The sequence below is a fragment of the Salvia miltiorrhiza genome, chromosome 3, assembly GCF_028751815.1.
Source record: "Salvia miltiorrhiza cultivar Shanhuang (shh) chromosome 3, IMPLAD_Smil_shh, whole genome shotgun sequence".
NCBI lineage: Eukaryota > Viridiplantae > Streptophyta > Magnoliopsida > Lamiales > Lamiaceae > Salvia > Salvia miltiorrhiza.
The window spans coordinates 61,742,317-61,759,051 of NC_080389.1; the positions used below are offsets into that span (position 1 = coordinate 61,742,317).

A 16,735-nucleotide genomic window follows, 5' to 3' on the forward strand; every position below is an offset into this window, starting at 1 on the left:
ATAATTCAATCCATATAAATAAAACTATTTTGGATACGGGTCAACCCGATTATATGGTACACCTAGGTGTACCCAAGATTTTGTGAAATAGAAAAGACTTGTTATTAATGCAAATTGATAAACTGATATATAAAAATACACAATTTCTACTATACGAAGGAATGCCCATATGCTCTCTGTTAGAATACTTTTAAGTACTCCCTCCGTCCCGATTTTTAGTATCCATTTGAGAGTGATACGAGTTTTAATAAAGTCATTGATGTGTTGTGAGTGGAATAAGGGTTCCACCTTTTATGTGAGTGTTAAAATAATATGATGGAAAGATTGAATATAATGATTGATGTTGCATCTGCTTTGGAGTATCTTCACCACGGTTATTCAATGCCCATTGTCCACAGCGACTTGAAGCCTAGTAATGTGCTGTTAGATGAAGACATGGTTGCCCATGTAAGCGACTTTGGGATAACAAAGTTGTTATGCGATGGAGATAGCTTTGTGTTAACCAACACGCTAGCAACATTGGGTTGCATCGCTCCACGTGAAGTTTCTCTAAATATATTGATTGCACTTCACTTTCAATCAATTAATTGTAAGTCTTCCTTACTGCATACATCATGCTTTTTGTTGTTTCAAAGTATGGATTGGAAGGGCTAGTTTCAACAAGGTGTGATGTGTATAGCTATGGGGTGATGTTGATTGAAACTTTTACTAGAAAAAGGCCTAGTGATGATATGTTTTGCGGCGATATGAGCTTAAAGAGATGGGTAGAGCTCTCACTTTCGGATCAAGTGATAGATGCCAACTTAGTCATGAATTTGGAGGAAGGAATGATTGACAAGAATATGCAGTGTATATCATCCATACTTGAATTGGCTCTGAAATGCTCTGCGGACTCTCCCAGGGATAGAATCAACATAAAACCGGCGCATGCAGAGTTGCAGAAAATCAAACATCGATTTTCCCAATGAGATTCAAGTAAGCTATTTCAAAGTTGCTATCATTGTTAATTCGTTTTTCTTGTTTCTGCTTTTTTTCTTGTTATTGTAATAGACGAGTACTCTTTTTCCTTTATTAGTGTTTTTCCCATTGGGTTTTCGCCAGAAAGATTTTAATGATGCTCGACCCTTAGTTAGCGTCTTTGTGCTTTCAAGAGTTTGTTAGGTTTTCTTAATCCAGATATATAACAGATTTAGCAAAGTCATCTTATCTAGCATGTTGATAGGAAAATATCATTTCTATTTATTATTACTATTACTTAAGTCTGATTATTGAGAAGAATAAGTATGATTATTTCAGTTATTCCTTCATTTACTTCATTCAACTCAGCAGCCAACCAACACAATTATACTATCTCAGTCTACTAAATTTGACGTTATCTTTTCAAAAAAAAAGTTTATGTATTTTTTTACCAAAAAAATAAATTAAACTAAAAACTAAATTTTGGCTACTTCCTGTATTTATAAGCAATCAACCCTAAATAAATAAATAAATAATTGTTATTATAATTTTTTTTTGGCTACAATTGTTATTAGTATAATTATTGAGTACCTTTAAAAACAAAAGGCAAAGGAGCAGAGCAACCGTAAAAACCGCCAAGATTCCCGCCTGGCCTCTCTGCCTCTTTTGCTAACATGAAATCATCATTCTCATTTCCTTCTACACTCCAAAAAAACTTTCCCTAATCCAATCTCCATTAATTTAGGGAGGGTTTCCATCAATCTTGTATATCTGAAGATTTATCAGGTGTGTTTCTCTCACCTATTCTTTCATTCAAGAATCAAATGTACATTTAACATATATAGAAACCAAATGAAATCCATCAAAGAAGATCATCTCTTGAATGAAAGAAATGGTGGCGAAGTAAAACTGCGTAGAAACGAACAATCTTCACGTTTTCATCTTCATAGAGCTAAGTTCTTGCCTATTTTGGCATAAACACATTTTTATCTTGATTTTTTTTTTTGTAGAGTTTGTTTAGTTAGGAATACAAATTTGCAAAATGCCTCGTCGTGTGAAGGAAGAGGAGAAAGTCGAGAACATTATTCGCGGCCTTCTGAAGCAACCGGACAATAGGAGATGCATCAACTGCTGCAGTTTGGTATGATTCTCCATCTTCTTCTTCTTCTTTATATTTTTTAGTGTTTTTTTTTTAGTTTCATTTTTATTTCAGTTGAGTTGTTTTTGTATTGGCAATGAGCTCTTCTTTGATCATGTGAGATATACTCATTATTTGAAATGTGAAACTAATATATACTAATGTATTATGTCTTGCAAAATTCTGATCTCCAAAATTTCTGATTGTTTATACTAATCTCATCCTTGTGTGTGTGTGTGTGAGTTATTAGAATGCTGAGGAAAATGGTTGAGAAAGTTGAAATCCAATAGATGCTTTCAAATCATGCACATATATAAATGATCAATGATGTTGTAGCTCAGAATCAAACTAGTTTCATTCACCAAAAACGCGTTCTTGAATGAGCAGGGGCCGCAGTATGTCTGCACGACTTTCTGGACATTCGTCTGCACAAACTGCAGCGGAGTACAGTAAGTTTTCTTCGAGTTTTAGTTAAAGCAACTACCAAGCAACGCTTTCTGATGACTCGTCTCTCTGCAATTTCAGCCGGGAGTTCACTCATCGCGTGAAATCAGTGTCAGTGGCAAAGTTCAGTGATGAAGAGATCATGTCTCTTCAAGCTGGTGGAAATGAGGTCAGAAAATCTCTAGTTTTCGCTTCATCATCATCAGACTGTATCGTCATAAACCAAAACCTCGATTTTCTGTGCATGATTTCTCAGAGGGCCAAGCAGATTTACTTCAAAAGTTGGGATCCACACCACAATTCCTATCCCAACAGCAGGTATGTATGTATATATGTTCTTGGATTTTTCAAGTTTTCTGTTGTCCCACAGCTGCTGACGCGCTGCGTTTCCCTCAGTAATCTTCAAAGGCTTCGCGAGTTTGTGAGAGACGTCTACATTGACAGGAGGTATGCCGGTGAGAACAGCTTCAACAAGCAGCCATTGGCCCAACCAGTAAGCCTAATAGCTCAAACACAGCTGATTTCTCACTGAGGAAAAAAGTTATGTATATATGTATCATTTCAAGTGTTTTTCAAGTCACTGCAGGAGTCAAGAGGCGGCTTCTGTGAGTGGCCGTCTGAGATGTCTCGTTGGGGCAGAAGGGACGACTACTTGGGCCGGTCTCCTCCAGTCGAGAGAGGCCACAGCATATTTGAGAGGTCTAGTTCTGATAGAGGGTTGAATTTGAAGGACTTCTTGGAGGAAAGGAGTCCAAGAAACAACCAAGTAGTGATGCCGAGGTCTAGCAGCCACAGGGCTCGTTCCACCCGTTTTGAGATAGTCGATGACAGGTTCCGAGAGGATGGGAGTGTGAAACGCTACGAGAGGGGCTCTGGCTCCGGAGGCAGGTCACCCATCTCTCTAAAAAGTGCTGCAAGCGCGTTTTTGGAACCTCCTCCTCGTGCTGCTGCTGCTGTTGATGATCACAAGGCCTCTCCGAGAGGTCAGGTGAGCAAAGTTATAGGTTAATGTGTGTTTTAACGCCCGAGCTTCAAATATGTTACTGCTGATCTTGATCATGGCAGCCCAAGGCAGCAGATGCTGATGAGAAGGGAAACGAGGCGAAAAACACCCCAACCAACTTGATAGACTTCCTTGATGAGGATTCAAACACTGCAGCATCTCCCTCAGCTGCCATTGTTCCCATCACTTCAGTTGAAGCTCTGTTGTTTGAGCTGTCGTCTCCCATGGCCTCCAAGAGCTGTGTCACAGTCATGACAAGAGACGAGGCGAATCTGCCTCATCTGCAAAGTGCTGCATCACTTGAATCTTCATTGAATGAGGTAAGTTAATTAACAGAGATGAATATTTCAAGGCACAGTTACCACTTGATCATGAACTGATGTAAAATCTGTGCAGCAGGGCAGCAGATCGCCTGCTGCACCGGATGATCTGAGGCGAACGAGGAGCGTTCCAGCCGTGCAATCATTAGCAGAAGCTTCTAGTGCTAGGAAGGAAATCCCAGAGGTACTTAATCTACTCAGACTACTCTCATTAACCACCATAAACCTCATGGATTTACACACTGCATAAAAATGCTGTGCAGGATCTTTTCACCCCGGGTTTCGCCTCCTTCAATCCACCAGCAGCCGGATGGGCGCCTTACATGAACACGTCTCGTCTCCAACAGCCTGCAGCCGCGTATCAGAACCCCCCGAGACCAAGGAATCCCTTTGACATTGATGATGACAGATTCCAAGTCCAAGCAGCAACACTAAGTTATATGTCACCATTGCAAGGAGCTCATCAAAACATGCTCATTTCATCACCTTATCTATCTCCTCAATCACATCCTCTAGGTATAAATGATTAATTTCTACAAGAAAAAAAAAATCCATATCTTATTACTATTTGAAATATCATGATTAAAATGCCAAATTTCTTGAATAGTTCCAGGAGCTTACATGCCAAACAACATGCTGCTTACAAGGTAACATTGCAACTGTTTCTCCAAAAGAGTTAGTTGTATGAAACCCTCTGCTTTTTGAAGCACATTTTTTATGCAAAAAAAAAAGCTTCAAATTTTGACAACAATTTCATTGATATTTACATGGACATAATGATCAAGATTTGAGCATTTTTGCAGGCCAGAAGGGAGAGGCGAAGACGCCTTTGCTTCTCCGTTGCCACGAGCAGGAAATCCTTTCGGATGAGCTGCTCGTGTACAAGTGGTGCAAAAGGGACGGAGCTAGGATTTTAAAAATTGGACAGGCAAAATTACATTATTTTTTTAATCTAGAAATAAGTTTGGGCGGGAAATACAAAATATTATCTAAATATAATAATTAAAACAAAAATATGCCCGGGGCTTGGCTCTGTCTCTACGTGCAATGCAACTTCACATTGTGTAACATTGTATGTTGTATATATATACTCAAGAATTCTTGTGGCTTGCTCTTCTACAGTGGCAGTATAAATTGAAAGGTTTATTTATTTGAATTTTCCCACAAATAGAAATGGAAAGATGAGCAACACACTCAATTCATTGCAATCTTAGCTAGTCAAACAATAATAAATACAAGTCAATCTAAATAAAAAGGGTGGTTTCTCTAGGTTTATGATTTATGATTTATGAAGAACCAATAATTTTCATGTCAATTTTAATTGTTCTAAGATACTAACATTAATTCAGAAAAGGGGATAAATATTATACTAGTTATTCTCCCAACGTGACGAAAACTATCAAACGCAAGTATAATTGTAAAAAGTTCAAACGTTTCAAAAAAAAAATTGAACTTTCAACATTTTCTAAAAAATGATCTGCTACCAAAATCCAGCGCAAAATGATGAATTACCTCGTCGGGTTTCTTAATTAGGTGATTTTTTTTCTCCCACCTCATCCAATACAAAGTTGATTCATTTTTATTGCCGAATTTTATATAGTGAAATATTTTTTTGAAATGTGCCGAAAGTCAAAGACTTTTCTAATATAAAAATAAAAATTGATGACATGTAAACATCTCAACTTTCATTTTTTATTAAAAACCCTCAACTTTCATCTTTTATTAAAAAATCCACAATTTTCGTCATTTTCTAAAATACTGTCATGCTATGCAAAATTCAAAGACGACATATGATGAGTAATCTTGTCGGATGTAAAAAAAATTCCAACTCATCCGATAAAACGAAATCGTTCCATCTAAGAGTCAGACAAAACGACTCATCATTCTATTATTGAATTTTGTATAGCGGGACAAGTTTTGAACAAATGCTCAAAATTGAAGATTTTTCAATAATGTGGTGCTTATTGAGGAGTGAGAAAGGTGGTGCGGAGAGAGAAGTTTGGATGCTATTACGAGTGCCTTCCAAATTCTGCTGCAGATTATCGCTATTACTATCAAAATGGTTGCTCAATGGGAAAATGCCCCACCAATTTTATTTTTTTGAAGAAAAAATTATTCTTTTAAAATAGTTAAATTAATTAGAAGTAGTATTTTGTGTAAATCATTGTACAATATAGCCTCTATCACCAAATGATATAGTAAGAAAATTGTCTTTTCAAAATCTCAAATTCAAAATTTAGAAAATATAGCCTCCATTATGAATCCCCCCCCCAAAAAAAAATTTAGAATTTTTATACATTAAAATAATCAAATTATTGTATAATAGCACCCATCACCAAATGAAATTGTAAGAAAATTGTTTATTCGAAATTTCAAATTCATAATTTTGAAAATATAGCTCCCATCATGAATTTTGAATTTTCCATATACATATTTTAAAACATAATCGTCAAATTATTGGTATTTGCATGAATTACTATTTCCTCCATTCACGAAAAGATGTTTTAAAGAAGGGTGAAACATGTTTTAAGAAAACTTGTGTTGTTTATTTTGTTAGTGGAGAAAGAGGCTCACAATTAACGAAAAGTTGAAAAAGTTAATTAAGTTACACTACAAAAAAAGCGCTGATTACCGACGGCTAAATGCCGTCGGTAAAAAAAGACGGCCGCCGGTAAATAGTGTTACCGGCGGCGATAACGGCGGCAATCTCCCGCCGCTAAACGGTTCGTCGGCAACGACAATAACGGCGGCGAACATCCGCCGTCGGCAGTTAACGGCGGCGCTGCCGCCGGAATTGTCGCCGTTAAACGGCGGAGCCTAGCCGGAGAAATAGCGGCGGCAGACACCGCCGCTAGTTACCGAGGGCTATCTTGCCGTCGGTAGAGAGCCACCGGAGTCCGGCTGACCCTGCCGGAAAACTACCGACGGCGAGTACCGCCGCTAACTAGCGGCGGCGAATCGCCGTCGGTAAAAATCTACCGCCGGCCGGTGGTTCACGCCGGAGGATGGCCGGGTATTTACCGAGGGGAAATTGCCGTCGGTAACTACCGACGGCGTTTTGCCCACGGTAATAGTTTTTATTTTATTTTTTTATTTTATTTTATTTTATTTTATTTATTTATTTATTTATTTATTTTATTGTATATTGTATATCCACAATTTATTTCCGTATTTATACGGTATTGCATACTTTAGACGAACTTCCCAGTCGGCGACCCGACTTCCCAGTGGGTCACCCATCTTGCTTGTGCTATGTGTCAAGCACGCTTAACTTTAAAATTCTTTTCGAGTGATCACCAGTACAGAACACTCGTATTATTGATATATCTACATCTATTAATTCATTTAAATGCTATATACTCACTCATATAATTATAATCTTTGAATATGTGGAGATAATACCTTAAATATGTTGTTAATTAGTGAGCGAGTTCGTTTCGGTCCTTATTTTTATCGTCGGTAAAATATTTAATTAATATTTAATAATTAATTAATTAATTAATTAATTTTTTTTTTTTTTTTAACATTAATACACCAAAAGTGTTTTAATTTGGTTATTATAATGTGATTTGAATTTATTTGTTTATGTTAAATGCAATCATCATCATCATTGCCATAAATATATAAAACATTTATAGTTTTAATAATTAAAGCACTTGAAATATATAGTTCAATAAAACATAAATTTGAAAAGAAAGTGCAAATGTAATTTTGTTTGAAAACATAAACATAAGTCTAAGCATCATCATCATCATCATCATCGGCATCAGGGTGTGGAGGTGGCGGAGCCTTATACATCATCATAAACGCCTCCAATTGAGCCACGCGGTCCTGCATCTGTTGGCGTTCTGCTTGCTCTGCCGCCATGCGCTCCTCTATCTGTTGGCGTTGTGCTTGCTCTGCCGCCAATCGCTCCTCCAGCGTGGAGATCCGTGTCTCATAAAGCTGCTGAGACACCGCAGAAGTGCCCGTGCTGCGGATAGACCCCCTACTAGCCTGACTCTGCCCGGCACTCCCGACGCCGTAGATCCGTGACCTATCAATTTGCACCACCTCCAAATACACCTCGTCTAGCCGCTCCTGTCGTCCTGTGGCAGCGGCCAGTCGATGAACCTCGGCCTAATACATACATAACAATGCATAATTGTTAGAAAATAAATACATTCACTAAATATTTGAATAAACTTAAACACTTACGTCAATTCTAGCATCTCTCTCCGACGTATAACTTCCGTCGGCGTACGTGTGGAGGCGGAGGAAGGTGGCATAGTTCGGTGCATCCTGGGGAGTACCAGGATCCAAGCTCTGTATATGCATTTATATAAGATAAATAAGTTATATTAGTCAATATATTAATTTAATTTATATACTTAATTATTTGTTAATTACATACCATATACTGCTGCAGGATACGAGTCGACTGGGACCCGCCCACGTGCCTACTGATCCCTGTACCCTCCCCATCGGGCTCGGACATCCGGTTGGCACGAGCTCGAGTTGAAACAGCCTCAACCTCGGGCTGATGCCAGTAATCCCGGAGTCCAGTCCAGAAATCGGGAGTCATCCAGACGGGCCTAGACATCTCTCTCCCTTGGCTGATACACTGCTTGAGAGTTGACTTGTAGTCGCTCATCATGTCGGAGTACCTTTTGCGGGCTTTTGTCTCCCACATGATCCTCACGTCATGCTCATCCTCGGGCTTCCACGTAAACTCTTTCTGTTGAAAGAAAGAGAATTAATTTAATATCAAACATTTTAACAATTTAATATGATATATTTATATGTATTATAAATTTAATTGTACCTGTAATTCATCAAAAAATTTATCCTTCATCGCCGGGGGCGTCAACTTCCATGTGTACCCGCCTGTGTTTTCAAACATCTTAAATGTGCACGTGCAAGCTTTGGACAGGCCAGTGGGCTCCAACAAAACACTGTGTACAAGTAATTTTGTCACTTAATCATGGTGTACGAGAAACAGTAATTTTAACTAATGTACTTACCCAGTCTCAGGATGCCTCTGAAATACCGTCCTCCCATCAGGTGCCTTAACCTCTCTCTCTCTGATAGCGGCAGCTGTAGGGCCCCTAGGCCTTCTAGCCCGTGAACTACTAGAAGCATTGGGAGTCTCGGGAGTCCCAGAAATATGCGTCCCAGACCCATCAGATGTATCTGCTGTAGCTTCTGGCGCATTAACGCCAGATTGCCTCCCAAATCCCAACAAACCTCGAGAGGTAGACATGATGCCTGTTGCATACAATTAAATTAACAAACGCTTTCACGAAACGTAACATTAACAGTAACTAACAAACATAAACATAAACATAACAAATTTGCAATCAAATTCAACCAAAATGTGCATTTACATTTATTCATAAGCATCACTACTATCATCATCACTATCGTTAGATGTCAACGGGGAATCATCGTCTTCTGCTTCATCGTCATCTTCAATCTCAACGACTCCACCGAGGGGATGAAGGAGAAGTGGTTGTTCAATGCCTACACTTGTGTGAGTAGGCATAATAGTAACCACTTCTTCTTGAAATGGTTGATCTAATGTTGATGTAGATGCTGCAGTAGACACTTCAACCTTAGATCTTGCGTTGACTTTGCATGCTGACCACCAATTTTTCTTTGATTGGTTCGTACTGGGATAGGGACAGTAAAACACTTGAACTACTTGACTCGCCAAAACAAAGGGATCATACTTCCTATATCTTCGTGTGTGGTTCAGTGAAACTAACTTGAAGTCTGTATCAATAGAAGTTCCCTGAGCCGACAAATCAAACCATTCACAGTTGAACAAGACTGTCTGCTTAATTGGATACCCCGGATACTCCAGCACGCAAACCTCTTGCAGACGCCCATAAAAGTCTAGCACATCTCTATCACTACCATAGACCGAACCTTTTATGCAAACGCCACTGTTCACAGTCGCACTCTCTCTATCATGATCAGTTGTGTGAAACCTGTAGCCATTCACGAAATAGCCGGAGTATGTTTCAATCTCCCTTAATGGTCCAGCTGCAAGCGACCTAATATAAGGGTTCAACTCGTCGTTACAAGGACGACAAACCTGTTTCACACAAATATCATTTAAGTTTGCTAGCCAATTTTAGAGTAAGTAAATGTATATTTAACATAAATTTATCGTCTCTTACGTAATGGTTAAACCACAGAATAAACTCGTTGTGAAACGCGACTTCAAACTCTGCATCAGTCATGTAAGGATTTGCATATCGTTTTTCCTCCTTGAAGATCCTTGGATACAAAGAATCAAATAAATATGTTAACACCTATATATGATGAACACTTCTTATACGTAAATTGAACGAGAATACTCACTTGCTATATGTCTCTGCAACCTCTGCACAATTGCTCAAAATATACATGTGTGCAGCATGCCATTCGCGCTCATCCATGTATCTCTTCGTCCCTCGGCCAAGTGAACGCCCAATAGGTTTGAATATGACGAGACAAAGAGGATCATCATTTTCAGCAACGGGCATCTCAATATTGCGAGGCAAAGTTGTCCACTTTGTAGATATTTGATCTTCAAAGTAAAACGAAGAGAAGGTTGACATTTCTGCATGTAAGTATGCATTGGCGATGGACGCCTCAACCTTGGCTTTGTTCTTTATATGATTTTTTAATGTCCTCAAATATCTTTCAAAAGGATACATCCACCGATATTGCACTGGACCAGCCAATCGTGCCTCATCTGCCAAATGAACTGGTAGGTGCTCCATTGAATCAAATAAACTAGGCGGGAAGATACGCTCAAGTTTGCAAAGAGTAACAACTATCTTCTCACTCAGTATTCTCATGTCATATATGGCCACGTTGCGGGATGTTAATTCTCTGAAGAAGAAACTTAACTCTGTAATTGCCTCCCAAACATTCTTAGGAAGAAGTTCTTTAAATGCAACAGGCAGAAGGATTTGCATGAACACGTGACAGTCGTGACTTTTCATGTTGTGCATCTTCAGGGCGTTCATGTCAACGCATCTACTAATATTTGACACGTACCCATCGGGAAACTTAAGACTCTTGATCCATTGGAGTAAGATCTTCTTCTCTTCCCTGTCAAGCGTATAACATGCTTTCGGATACCCTCGAGTTCCATCCACTTTCTTCAACTCTTTCCGCTTGCAGAAGGTGTTCAATTCTTCTCTAGATTTTTCTGTATCTTTTGTCTTCCCCTTCACATTCAGGACAGTATTAAACACGTTATCAAACACATTTTTCTCAATGTGCATAACATCCAGATTATGTCGAATCAAAAGATATCTCCAATAGGGTAGATCCCAAAATATGCTTTTCTTTTTCCACCCTACATCTTGATATTTGGCGAGTTGAGCGTTCCTGCCATCGAAGTCTTCGGTAACCTTCACGAAGCCTAACCCCTCGATTTGATTCAAGATTTGTATTCCTGATCTTTGTTCTGGTGGACCAACATTGCATGTCTTATTCCTCAAGAATGAAGTTTTGTTTCTCCTAAACACATGGTTAGGAGGTAAGAACTTCCGATGATTATCAAACCACGATTGTTTTCCACTCATCGGCAAAGTGAATGCTTCTGTATTCTCCATGCAATGTGGACATGCCAATTTCCCAGCTGTACCCCACCCAGACAACATAGCGTACGCTGGAAAATCACTGATAGTCCATATCAGAGCTGCTCGCATCTGGAAATTTTGCTTCAACGATATGTCGTAAGTGTTCACACCAACCTCCCACAGAGATTTTAACTCGTGTATCAATGGCTGTAAGAATACGTCCAACTTCATCTTTGGGTTTGATGGGCCAGGCACGAGGACTGTGAGGAACATGAATTGTTCTTTCATGCACAACCACGGAGGCAGGTTATACGGCGTGACAATAACTGGCCAAGAAGAATATTGACGCCCTGATTGTGCAAATGGGGCAAAACCATCTGTAGAGAGGCCCAACCTCACATTTCTAATCTCATCGGCGAATCCAGGAAAGACTGAATTCAAATGTTTCCATGCCGGAGAGTCGGCCGGGTGGCGCATTATCCCATCGTCTGTGGAGGTCGCATGCCACCGCATATGTTCAGCAGTTGCAGGAGATGCAAACAATCTCTGCAATCGGGGCGTCAAGGGAAAATAGTGCATCTGTTTAGCGGGCACTTGTTTCTTTCTGCGACTCCCAGATGCACGCAAGCTGTCCTTATATCGTGATTGGTCACAGAACATACAACTATGTAGCTCACTAGTTTCCCCCCAATACAACATGCAGTTATTAACACAGCAATCGATCTTCTCTACTGGCAAACCCAAACCACGTAGATTTCTTTTCGTACTATAGAAGTCTTCTGGACAGTTGTTACCCTCTGGTAAAGCAGCTTTCATCATCGAAGACATCTGATTGTAAGTCCTCTCTGACATGTGGCTTTCAGTCTTTATGCTCATGAATTGAGTCATCCAACTTAATTGTGAGTACGTGTCACATCCTGCGTACAATGGAGTATCCGCTGCATCCAACATATTATAAATCTGTTGAGCGTCATTATTGGGCGGCTGCTCCAGATTTGGAGGATCTTGATAATTACTAGGTCCAGCATGGTCATGCACCATCCTTTCGTAGTTATTATATAATCCATCATCCTCATTCATTATAGCATGTTCTCTCGGCATAGACAGCGGTGCTTCCCCGTGACAAACCCAAACTTTGTAATTCAGGACAAATCCACGCCTACTAACATGTTCTCTGACCGTAGGTACATCTAAATACGCTTGATTCTTGCACTTCTTACACGGGCACCTAATGTTACCTTGTCCATCTGTGTACGCCGTTTGATTGAACGCCCACTCAAGGAAAAACTCAAGCCCCGTTTCAAATGCGGTACGATCATTGTATCTCGCGTACATCCACGTACGATTATCACTCATTCTTGCAAATTCTAATTGAAAAAAACAAATAAAACATAATAAATTACTTGAAATCTAACAAAATTTCGACAGCATAACCCCACTATCCTAACTACCAAGTGCTCGACTCTACCAGCAACTATAGTGACCATAGTGGTCCTAATTTACTAAGCCTATACTAGGTCTACCCGACCCCCCAATGTCGAAGCAATAATACAATACAAATAAAAGCAATAAAAATCATGGTAATTAAATTAAAAACAATCATTTGTAGGGAGAAGATCCTTAAGAAATAATCAATTTCTATCCCAAAGGGAGAAGATCCTTAAGAAATTGATTAAATCTATCCCACAATATATATATATATATATATAATAATATAACATTTCATAAACACATAGCACATAACATTGAATTTAACAAAATTATCCAACATATATAAATTATTCTAACAAACAACTTAAACTAATTGATTAAAATTAATATAATTTAAAATTAATCATGCTTCATAATTTAAAATTTAACTAACAACATCATATATTAAATGGATTAATATAATTTAAAATTAATCATGCTTCATATAATTTAATTATAAACAAAATCTATTATAAATTAATTAACTATATATAACAAATAATTAAATCTATTTAATTAATATATAATTAAATACATAAATAAATTCATAATTAAATAATTAAATAAATAAATTAGAGAGCGTACGGTGGTGGTTTCCGGTGGGTGTCGTGAAGAAGGCGGTGAAACGAGGTCGTCGAACTACAATAAATAATATAAGTGAAATTATATAATTATATATATATAATTAAAATTAATTAGATATATATATATATATATAGATCTAGAGAGAGAGAGAGAGATACCTGCTGGGTCGGCGGCGGTCGGCGGCGGCGGAGGCGGCGGCGAAGGAAGAGCAGCAGCAGCAGGGGAGGGGCTGGGGGGGTAGTTTCTGTTCGCGTGGGGGGGTTGGTTGCGGCGCAGATACTGAAAAAATGGGCAAACCCGCTGCCCTATATTTTAAAGGTTACCGACGGCAAATGCCGCCGCTATATAGCGGCGGGGATTTTGCCGCCGCTAAGTCTATAAATTTAATTAAATAATGCGTATTTTAACATTAACGACGGCGACGCCGCCGTTACATACCGGCGGCGAGTTTGCCGTCGGTAACTGGCCGGTAATTTCGAAATTTCGGGTCGCCTGCAATGCCGCCGCCTTGCCGCCGTTATCTACCGACGGCAAAATCGCCGCCGGTAGTTTTCGCCGGTAAATACGCGCTTTTTTGTAGTGTTAGTAAGTGGAGAAAGAAACAAACAAATTATTATTAAAAATAAATAAACATTTTTTATGAAGAGACCAAAATAACAAATTAAAACATTTTTTTCACCAACCAAGCCTCCTCCCATTGTCACATTTTCAGATGGTGCAAGAATGGGAATGGAGATGTTTTGGAAAGTGCGCCAACATTTGCAAATTTTAAGGAAGTTGGTGCATTGGAATCAGCAAGATCTTAATGATATACTACTACCCTTTTTTACTTCCTTCCTTTTTTCTACTAACTTATTAATATTTTTTTTTTGCATATGTAACCTATAATTCAAATTAATTATATAATTTTTATATTTTATGAATAACCAACTTCGAACTAAAACATATTTTCATTTTTATTATTTATTCAATAAAAATATGACATGTATCATGACACTTTTGATAAAAAAAATTGATTTGAGAGAAGTTGGTTATGCCACTTTTCCTTTCAACCAATTACTCAATTTTTACTATCGATTTCTTTTTTGTCTTTGTCTTTTAATAATGACCAACAACAATGGATCATTGATAAACTTAGTCTTATAAAAATTTAAAAACAATCTAAGTACTCCAAAATCAAGTAAACAATATATTTGTACTTTTATTAATATTATTGTGATTTTTTCTTATCCTTGTATATACTAGTAGAGATGATGTGCGTTCGTATGTAAAAAAGAATTATTTTAATTAATGAATAAATTGTTATTAGTGTAAATTTATATTTTATTTCATTTTATAGCAATATTTATCATTTTAATGTATTTTTTGAACCAATTATTGATCAATCAATTTTTTTTAAGTACAATGTTATAGAACTTATAAAATTAAAATAAAATTTAATTTTTATTTAATTAAATATCACCTAATTTTATCTTTATTATGTTTCATCTTTACATAATTAACTTTAATCCCAAAGATTCTAGCAAAATTATTAAAATTATATAATAAACAATATTAACTTATATGATGAAGAGTCCTAATGGATACTACTACTTAAATAACTATTAAAATATAAAGGATAAATCATAGTAATATATTTATAGATATATTATATGTATAATATTTAAATTATACAATTGACCTTAAATTAAGTATATATATTAGGGATATAATAGGCAAATCAAATTTTGTAAAATGAGGCTCTTTTATAATAGGTATAGATTTATGAATGCATACAAATTAGTATTGACAATGAAACAAACCCTAGAAAAGCCTAAACTTAGATGACCCCTTCACACTAAATCACAAAAATCTACCTAAAAAGAGAGTAGATTTGTGGGGCATTTATAGTAGATAAGTGAATCCAACTGTGCTAGTCCAAAAAAACTAACCACCTCATAAATGGCTTGGGGTTGATGATCAGCTGGTTTTTGTGGACTTATATATAGAGGTGTCAAAATGCAAGCTCGAATTTAGCAAGAAAAAGATGAAGTTGGTCGTCGTCGTCGTCGTCGCCGTCTCGATTTTGGCAGTGGTGGTGGATGCACAAAGCATGTATGCTTGCTGGGGTGGGTGCTACAACAAGTGCTTCATAGGAGCTAGAAACTCCATATCTCAATCTCAGAAGCTTGCTTGTGATTATCAATGTCTCAACACATGCATTCCTTCCAATGCTGCTGATTATGCTCACTATTGTCACCTTGGTTGCTTCCTCAAGCGCTGCACCCCTCTTAGAAATGGTGGTTAGTACCCTCTCTCTCTCTCTCTCTCTCTCTCTCTCTCTCTCTCTCTCTCTCTCTCTCTCTCTTTCTTTTTCTTTTTCTTTTTCTTTTTCTCTCTCTTTATGATGATGTGATTTGTGGCAGATGGTGCAAGATTGGAGAAATGCTTTGGTTGGTGTACTGATCTATGCAGTGACATTGTAATAGCTCCATGAATTGAATAATCTTGGGATTGCCTAAATTTGATGTAAAATGGTTGATGATTCTTCATCTTGCAATGAAATAGTTCACTAGTTTGCATTTTTTTCCCCCAAATTCACAATTTGCGGATATATACACGAATTTGCACATTGATTTTGCACATGAATTAAAAGAACAACACAAGTAGAGATTCAATTCAAGAAAACAACATGGTACTACTTGAAATTGACTATATACATGATCGAGTATTTTCATCTTTCATCGCAAGGATTTATGCAATCTTAGCCGTCAACTTCAATCTCCAATCCTCAATAAATATTTTCTTCGTCTCACATCATTTGGTGTAATTCTTTTTTATACGATTATTTAAAAGAATAAAGTTCTATTTTATTCGTCCCTAAATAACTTCGTATCTTTCTTTTTCGACCTTTCTTTTTCGACCCGTCTCTCAAATAACATCCTATTTATTTTGGGGCACTACCCCACCACTAATAATACTCAATCTATTCTTATTTTTCATATTTTCATCACTCTCAATATTAATTACTCCATAATACATTTCCATCACTTTTAATACATTCAATAACCTTGTCTTGAAACTCGTGCCACTCGTCCTAAAAAACTATTTAGGGAGCGTTTGGTTTGAAGGATGAGATAAGATTAGATTAGATTAATCTTATGATATTTTGTTCGGTTTAGTGGATCCGGCCCGGTATTCAATTTCAAGATATTGTCAAGTAGGCCCTATGACTAAATTAATCTCGGGCCAACTCAATCTCGAATAATCTCGGGCC

General features: G+C 37.6%; 5 protein-coding genes and 1 long non-coding RNA gene across 9 annotated transcripts in view; 3 read left to right on the forward strand and 3 right to left on the reverse strand.

Annotated features, from left to right (window-relative positions):
* LOC131015234 (probable glycosyltransferase At3g07620) overlaps positions 1–16,735 on the forward strand; it is a 1,181,237-nt gene that overhangs the window by 214,085 nt on the left and 950,417 nt on the right. The gene's annotated exons all lie outside the window — the stretch shown is intronic.
* Positions 1,587–5,018, forward strand: LOC131015253 (probable ADP-ribosylation factor GTPase-activating protein AGD14). Of its 4 annotated transcripts, XM_057943566.1 has the most exons (13): positions 1,587–1,743; positions 1,968–2,098; positions 2,483–2,544; positions 2,621–2,708; positions 2,796–2,857; positions 2,936–3,032; positions 3,117–3,448; positions 3,485–3,527; positions 3,605–3,862; positions 3,939–4,046; positions 4,126–4,378; positions 4,470–4,509; positions 4,666–5,018. In XM_057943566.1, the coding sequence occupies exons 2-13, from the start codon at positions 2,000–2,002 to the stop codon at positions 4,730–4,732; spliced, it is 1,509 nt and encodes a 502-aa protein (XP_057799549.1). In that variant the 5' UTR covers positions 1,587–1,743; positions 1,968–1,999; the 3' UTR covers positions 4,733–5,018. The 4 variants fall into 4 exon arrangements, with proteins under 4 accessions (XP_057799549.1, XP_057799545.1, XP_057799546.1 ...); XM_057943562.1 differs by having other exon boundaries at positions 3,117–3,527; XM_057943563.1 differs by having other exon boundaries at positions 3,117–3,527; positions 3,942–4,046.
* On the reverse strand, positions 7,483–8,409 carry LOC131015301 (uncharacterized). Its single transcript, XM_057943655.1, has 3 exons — positions 8,256–8,409; positions 8,060–8,167; positions 7,483–7,981 (listed from the first exon to the last, which is right to left on the reverse strand). The coding sequence occupies exons 1-3, from the start codon at positions 8,337–8,339 to the stop codon at positions 7,598–7,600; spliced, it is 576 nt and encodes a 191-aa protein (XP_057799638.1). The 5' UTR covers positions 8,340–8,409; the 3' UTR covers positions 7,483–7,597.
* On the reverse strand, positions 8,971–11,663 carry LOC131015232 (uncharacterized). Its single transcript, XM_057943529.1, has 4 exons — positions 10,211–11,663; positions 10,027–10,126; positions 9,229–9,941; positions 8,971–9,109 (listed from the first exon to the last, which is right to left on the reverse strand). Exons 1-3 carry the CDS (start codon positions 11,653–11,655, stop codon positions 9,231–9,233), a joined length of 2,256 nt encoding a protein of 751 aa, XP_057799512.1. The 5' UTR covers positions 11,656–11,663; the 3' UTR covers positions 8,971–9,109; positions 9,229–9,230.
* LOC131015313 (uncharacterized) lies at positions 12,507–14,050 on the reverse strand. The gene is made up of 3 exons (XR_009098492.1): positions 13,638–14,050; positions 13,480–13,533; positions 12,507–12,791 (listed from the first exon to the last, which is right to left on the reverse strand). It is a non-coding gene; the product is annotated as an uncharacterized LOC131015313 (long non-coding RNA).
* Positions 15,364–16,040, forward strand: LOC131015309 (uncharacterized). The gene is made up of 2 exons (XM_057943668.1): positions 15,364–15,761; positions 15,885–16,040. Exons 1-2 carry the CDS (start codon positions 15,506–15,508, stop codon positions 15,953–15,955), a joined length of 327 nt encoding a protein of 108 aa, XP_057799651.1. The 5' UTR covers positions 15,364–15,505; the 3' UTR covers positions 15,956–16,040.